This window comes from Melospiza georgiana, chromosome 8, assembly GCF_028018845.1.
Source record: "Melospiza georgiana isolate bMelGeo1 chromosome 8, bMelGeo1.pri, whole genome shotgun sequence".
Taxonomy (NCBI): Eukaryota; Metazoa; Chordata; class Aves; order Passeriformes; family Passerellidae; genus Melospiza; species Melospiza georgiana.
In genome coordinates this window covers 36,342,756-36,350,255 of record NC_080437.1, presented here as the reverse complement: position 1 = coordinate 36,350,255, position 7,500 = coordinate 36,342,756, and the positions used below count along the sequence as shown (strand labels likewise).

Below are 7,500 nucleotides of genomic sequence, written 5' to 3'. Positions count from 1 at the left end.
GTGGAAATACATTTTATTAATGGTGTTTTTGGGGTATAATAGGCGGTTTTCTGCCACAAATGTTCCTTTAGCCAAGCAGTATTTGAATTGGACCAAACTGAAGCCACTGCTCGTGCCTCTAGCAGAGAGGATTTTCTTGCTTAGTGTTGAAATTTAAGTACAAAAGTCTTTCTGGTCTATTTGCTACAACACCTCCTCTCACAGAGGTTAAGAAGAGGTGAGCAGGATGAAAAAGCACTTGCAGGGTTTAAAAAATCTTCTATGGAAAAAGCCCATCTTTCATTTCACAAAAAAAAAGTCTCCTGTAGGTTGTTATGTGCATAAGGTGGAGGCTTAAGAGCAGCCACATTTGCAGATGAACTGCTTTTCCTCGCTTCTCCGAGACATGACATTTGTTCAGAAGATTAGCCAGGTTGTAATGTGTAGCATAATTGCACTGTGCGGATGTCCCAGAAGTGAAAACCTAATTGCTTGACAGGCCTATAACTTTGTGGTACTGCTCTCACCTTGTTACGTCCTTTTCTGATGCGGTTCAAATGCAGGCTGGCCGCAGGTGTGCCTAATTTACCTCGCAACAGAACGTGTTGAGTTTAATTGCACAGTGGTTGTTAGGAAAAATTGGTGGGTGGAATATCAAGTGACTCACTGTATGTGGATGGCAGATGGGCGGCGAGAGGCATCAGAGCTAAGTGTATAGGTGAGGTGAGTTAATAAAAGATGTAAATTTTAGCTTAAAATAGTGGAGTCTTGTGGAAGGTAATACATTTTAATTAAGAGGGTAGCAGGCCCCGTTCTAGCAGTGGGAAAAAATCAGAGCAAGGGGACATGGCAAAGAGTGCATTTTTCTCCCTATCAGTATTTTAGGAGCAGCTTAGCCTGCCTGGGAAGGCTGTTTTGCAAGGCTGTATTTATTAAGGAAGGCTAAAATTTCTGCTTATAATACAAAATATAACAGGGAAAGCCAAACCTAGAAGGGCTTGAATTCTCATTCTTGTCTCAAAGTTTGAGGTGAGACCAAGCAGAGCTCTGCTTCAGCTCCTTGCCTCTTTGCTTCTTTGCGGTTGGGGTGGGAGGGATGGTTTTGCAGTGCCCACAGTCCTTGGTGGTCACCAAGTCAATCCTCTCCTCTTGGCACTGAGGAACACCCTGCCTGGGAATGGGGTTTTTAGCTTACTTTGTCTCCCTCTCAAAAGCTTGTCCTGGTGCCACCTGTGCTCTGTGGACTCTGAAAGCACAGAGTAAAGAGAGAAATAAAATATCCCAGCATCAAGGAATGTAGTGGAGCTGAAATGAGAGTGCTGCTTGTGTTCACTCCAGCCTGGCATCAATATTTAGCCCGGTGCTCAGAGCCATCCTAATAAACTTGATGAGGTCTAATTTCACCAAGAGTGGGTCCTTTTCACCAAATAATGGAACAAATACCGGTTCCAGTTGATGTTTAGTGAAAGGGTGCTTAATGGCCCTTTTTCTTTGACAGGATGCTGAGCTCTCTGTATAGAAACAATTCATCATGAATGCTTCACGCTAAAAACAATCCACGAGGAGCAATACTTAGCATTCCTAGTGCACAATTCATTGGAGAATTTCCGAGCAATTTACAAACATTAGCTCAATAAGCCTCACAACACCCATTTGAGATCAGAAAAAAAAAAAAAAAAAAAAAAAAAAAAAAAAGAAAAGAAAAGAAGAAGATAAGATGCTGCTCTTCAGCCTGGATGTGGCACTAAGGAGCTGTAAAGCTGGAGGCTGCTCCCAGCTCCTGGCTCCCCAGAACTGGGTGGTTCTGTCTGGAGGAGCTGGGCATCAGCTGGGCCTTGCACAGGCTTACAGTCTGGGTGGTGGGAGCTCTGCAAAACCAAACAGAGGTCTGACAGAAAGGATGTCACCTTTGGAAAAATAGAATCGTGGAATGGTTTGGCTTGGAAGGGACCTCAAAGATCATCCAGCTCCAACCCCTCTGCAATGGGCAGGGAACCTGGCCCATAATCAAATGATCTGGAGAGAATGAGAATCTCAAATAACAACAACAACAACAAAAAAACTAATCCAAAACACTGAAAAAACTCCAAAACATGGCAGATAAAATTAGGGGGAACTTGTGGCTTACATAGAGGCAGTTTTATGGAGTTGCTGATAATATCCCTGCAACAGCATCCAGAAAACCTGAGCATCTGAGCTAGGAGATCATGTCATCCACCACAGAGATCCAGATCTTTCTCAGCTCGACAGCTGAAACCCCTTTACAGGTTTTGGGATAGAAAGTTTTAAAGAAATGTGCATTCAGCTGAACTGTCAGCATCGATTTATTTATGCAGTTTCAGTAAACCTGGTTGTTTCCCTGCTTGCCTCTCTGATATGAGAGATTGCTCCTTCAGCATTCGTGTCCTGGGGTAACATCAGGGTGCTGCTCAAGGTTTAATGGAGGAGAAAGAGCTGGGATTAAAAGTTTTTGATTAGGGGATGTTCCCATAATGCTCCTGTATGACCCTCAAAGCTTCTCAGGACGTGGTGCAGCCGCTGTTGTTCTTTCTGCTGGCCATGGCTGGGCCTTGTTGGGTGCTAAAGGAGGAAAGATGCTCCTGTCTTCCCTCCTGCCAGGAATGCTCTTGGCACACGGAAACTTCTGTGAGCAAAAATAGTCCCAGTCACTTATGAAGACTGACATGAGTGAATAAATTAAAGTTGTTCACATTCTGAACAACTTTATGTGGAAGCTCTGGCTGACCTCACTGTCCAGCATGTACGAAGTTGGGCAGCATGAGCTGCTGGACTGGAGCATCTGAGGAACTCTGCCTGAGGAGAAAATCCTGAGCTTCGCTTGTCATTAGTGGTCAGTCATTAGCCAGAAAACCTAATTAAGACATAGTTTTATTATGAAAGATGAAAACATGAGCGCATAAGTAAAAAAGATGATGTCAGGCTGCGAATGTCCTCCTGAGGATCCCGCGGTTTGCTCCAGCTGCAGGGTGGAGCCTTCCCAGATCAGCTCGCTCCTGCAGGAGGGCGGCAGAAAGGAGTTTCCATCTTCCCAAGCTTCCCCCTTCCCTCTAAGTGCTTGCTGTGCTCCCCTGAGGCAGCGCTGCTGCAAGAACGGTTTATGGGGAGATGCCTGGATGATAAGGGTTAGTCCTAAATAATTGCCGGTTGCCGCTCAGCAGAAATAAGCTGGATTTCGATCCCTGGGTAGAGCGACTGGGTAGAGCTGAAGGCTGGCAAAGGTTGAAGAGGTCGTAAGACAGGGCCTAATTTGCCATGTTCCTTCCCTTTCAAAAACAATGAGGGAGCCGGGGCCTTGCCGGTGGGCAGATCCTGCCTGGATCTCCCTGGAGTCAGCAGGAGTTGGATCGAGTCCCTTTGAATAGCTCGAGTTTCCAAACCGGAGGCAAAGCCAAGTGTTTTTCAGAAGATTGATCATTACCTTTGGAATTTTTCGACGTAGAGGTCATTACTGCTAATATAAGTTGTGAAAAAAAATGAAAAGTATTAAAAAAATAGAGACAAATTCTCATCTGGTGTAAGTCATTGCCTTTGAAGTCAATGAGTCATTGAAATCAACTTTCCCACACCGAGCAGAGGATATGGCCTGGAGTCAATACATTTGTAGTTGTTGAAAAATTAAAAATATAAATTTGCCTTTCCTTGGCAATAATGTTCTGTTTATGACAGAGATCTTATGCTTTAAAATAAGTTCATTAACGAATGGGAAAGTAATATTTCACTACCAGTATTCTTTTGGGTATAACTATTTATGATTAGATTTTATTAAACTTCTAAAAAATTTGATTTACATTTTGATGAATCTAATAGATTTCAATTTTGTATTTTTATAGATTCTTTCTAAAGTTTTTCCTCAAGTGCAATCAGAACTGTTTGAAGAATGCAGGCAACCCACGAGACATGCGAAGATTCCAGGTACAGATTCCTTTAAATGCATGAATGTTGTATACAAGACTTGATCCCATCTTCATCTTGAACTTATGAAAAAACACAGTTGGTGCTTCAAATCAGTGTTGTTCCAGTGCTTAAAAAAATACTGTCAGTATTTTACATGCTCCCATTAATTTAAGTGCTGGTTCTCAAGTTCTGCAGGGGGCTGTAATGGATCAGTGTTGGAGCAAGTGGATCTTCCCTTAGGAATTATTTCCCTAATTTTCCTTCCTACTATCACCTTGTGTTGTAGTGTGCTCTTTGCTCAGACCTGCAGAGGTTTTACGTAGACTGAGTAGTTTGACCTTACTTTAAGAACACAGCTTTGGAGCACAGGGAAGTTTGAAACTCACACTTCCCTGGTTCACAACTTGTAGATCCAGCAGTGGTGGCCCGACCCACAGATTTTTGTTTCAATGTTTAATACTTCACTTTCTCCTTACAGCTTTTGAGATATCCTGTGGTGAATCATAGCACTACAGAGAGGCAGCTGACGGGATGGACAAATGATTTCCTCTGTATCTGGGGTCATTCGAAAGGCTCATTAGGAAATAACTGCCTTTTTTTGTTGTTTTCCAAGATATTTCACAATGATTCATATTTGATTCCAGCAATAAAGTAGTATTGAGATGTTCAGGACTTTCTCAGTTTGGAGAAGAATTACTTGTGGTTAAACTTGATAGCAAAACATGTGACATCTGTTTTCATGCACAGCCAACCAGCCGGGGAAGCCAGCACCCTTGAGCCAGCCAAGAGAAAAGATCTGTAGCTGGAAAAAAAAAATATTCCTTCAAAACAATTGAGCCAGGCTTCCATTTTTCATGCATCTCAGCTTCACGTGGCATCGGTGGTATTGATCCATCTGAACAGAACAGAAGGTCAAACCTGGAATGAGTGGAAATGTCCTCTTTGTCTCACTGATGACTAAATGAAGCATCAGTCACGAGTGATCTTGTGGTCGACAATGGAGCCAGTAGGCACTAGAAAGACTTTCCTGGGTCTCTTTAGCTAATCTCCCTGACTCTCAGAAGGTTTAACTGGACTTAACAGGATGTCAGATCTTGAACAGTATTTTTACCTGGTTTCCCTGCCTCAGCACCTTTGTGGAGGTGCACTGCAGGAGTGAGGCGATATAACAAAGCGTCGCACGTCGACTTTCTTTTGCTGAACTACAGTATTTTCCCTTGGTGGCTGACCTATATAGACATGACAGAACAAAAATAGTTGTCATTTTCATATACACCTTGCTCTGTCTCTTTAATACACCGTGTTCTAGGAACCAAACCCAGAAATCCTGGCTGGAAATCACGCTTGCATGTTTCGCAATATTTCTGGAAGTCTGGGAATCTCATTAAGAGTGAAAGAGGATAGCCCAGTGGCCTGGCAGCAGCTCTGCGGCCCAGCTGAGCGTGCAACCTCAGCACTCTCCGAAGTGGATGTTGACAAGAGGGAAGGTGTCCACTTCTGGGAGGGGAGAGCTGGGGAAGCAGAGCAGCCTGGCAGAGAACTGCCCTGGGGCTGTTCTAAAGGGTACCGCAGATGGCTGTCTCCAAGGAGGCAGGATACACAGAAAAGGTGCTGTGATAGCTGAGAGCTAATTATGGCTTGTGAATAAGAAACAGGATCAGAGGTGATCCAAAACATAGAAGCAGGCAAGAATTTTCTTCTGATGCCTTGGACCAGCTCTGTGCGGAGGAGGCTCTCTGCTGCCCTTCCATTTGTGTTCATTAAGTGTTTTGGTTTAGAAGCTGGTGGGAGAACCCTGCAATCATCTTTGTTATAACCAAAATTTAGATAAAAGGAAGGTGGACACTAACATTTGTCCCGCCTTGGTCTGCCCTCACCAGCTGTGTTGATAAGGTCTGACTTAGGCAGTGACTTCACGGACTCTACTCACCCCAAAGGAAAATCTGCAGTGGTCTCTTCCTTTAGACAACCTGGAACCACAGGGAAGGGCGCATGCTGGAGTATTTAAATAAGATGTAAATGTCAGTCTGGGATGGCGGTGATGCACCTACGAAGCTGTGCTCCGCACGAGCCCCGCGCAGCTCGCGGTTTCCTCCAGGGCTGGCGCTCCCGGAAGGAGTCCCACGGCTCCATTGTGGAGGTGTTGGCATCGGGAAGGTTGTGCCTTGTGCATATGTTCCTTTGCCATGTTCGACTGAGAAGCAGCTGGAAGCCAAAGGAGGCCCTATCCATCATCTCTTCTATGGCCGGACTCTGAACCTGGACACAAGAATAGGAGCCTTTCACTCAAAAATAAAGGAGGAAATTCCATTGACATACCAGGGTCAATCACCATCCAAATGAACTTGAGAAGGGATACTTTTCATGGATTGAAAACACTTTCACTATTCATATTCAACTCGGCCTTTTCAGATGCAAAAAAGTTCATTATCAGACATTAAATGTAATTGTAAAACTGACCTGGAGATCATTTACTGAAGAAAAAATGGGGAGTTACGACGGCTCTTGATTTATTAAGCTTTTTTTATTTGGAATCCTCACAACCCTTCATTTGAAGACAGTCTCAAGTGAACAAATTTTAATTAGATAAACTATCTAATCAATATATCAACAGATCAATCAAAACAGCAGCTTTTAAAATGAGTGGCTAGAGGGGTGTTTCTGAAACTAATGGCTAGAAGAATATTTCCCTGAATTGAATTCATTTGTTAGCATAATAGGAGATTAAACTCTAATTAGTGTAGCAGGTTCTGAAGAGAAACAATTGTGAGTTAAAAATCACCAGTGGTCGCCACGTAAACAAAGATGTATTCAGAGATGTCATTCACTCGGTTTAAATAGAAACAGAAAAGTAACAGGATGCTGTTTTGTCTTACGAGACCTGATTCGGGGAAAATCTGCAGGATTTTTGAAATGTGGGGTTTTGTTTTCTCTTCCAGGTTGTTGTATCAACAACAGTCAATGTGGATGGCCACGTGCTGGCTGTCTCAGACAACATGTTTGTACACAACAATTCCAAACACGGGAGGCGGGCTCGCCGCCTTGACCCCTCAGAAGGTACGGCCCCTTCTTATCTGGAAAATGGTAGGCACACATTTACATGTCCTTTTTTTTTATTTGCAATGCCTTTTTTTTATTTTATTATTTTTTTATTTCCCTTTTTTGTTTTTTTATTTTCACCGTACTTTATGTTGAGACACCGCTACATTTACTTTTACATCATTTCTTCTCTCATCCATCAAAGCACCCATTAAAAAAAGTCCATTAGTATTTCTCAGCCCTTGTCAACTACAACACGGACGCTTCTGAATCAGCTTCTGACTTCTTTCTTTATTTAATACTTACAGTTTTGCAGTCACAACCAATTTTTCATCTTTTCCTATTTTATTTCTTCTCCTTTTTTTTTTTTTTTTTTTTGTTATTTCAGTCTTGTTTTGCTTGCAGCTTTTTCTTGCTCTTTAATTTGACTTGATTTTATTTTGGCTTGTCATATTCCTTGATCCAGAGGTACAGTCTCAGGTTATGTATGCAAGTTTAAGTGGATGGTAAAAACATGACCGAATCCGTAAAGAATTTACTGTGAGGTCAATTTCCTGTGCCTGGGCC

The 7,500-nt window shown here is 42.8% G+C and overlaps 1 protein-coding gene across 11 annotated transcripts in view; it reads left to right on the top strand.

The window, feature by feature from the left end:
- EBF3 (EBF transcription factor 3) overlaps positions 1-7,500 on the top strand; it is a 118,900-nt gene that overhangs the window by 72,193 nt on the left and 39,207 nt on the right. For 6 of the 11 annotated variants that reach the window (XM_058029278.1, XM_058029283.1, XM_058029276.1 and 3 more), the window contains 2 exons: positions 3,831-3,912; positions 6,834-6,951. In XM_058029278.1, the coding sequence (XP_057885261.1) occupies positions 3,831-3,912; positions 6,834-6,951 (200 nt within the window). Of the gene's footprint in view, positions 1-3,830; positions 3,913-6,833; positions 6,979-7,500 lie in introns of all 11 variants that reach the window. The other 5 variants (XM_058029281.1, XM_058029275.1, XM_058029279.1 and 2 more) reach the window with 1 other exon arrangement.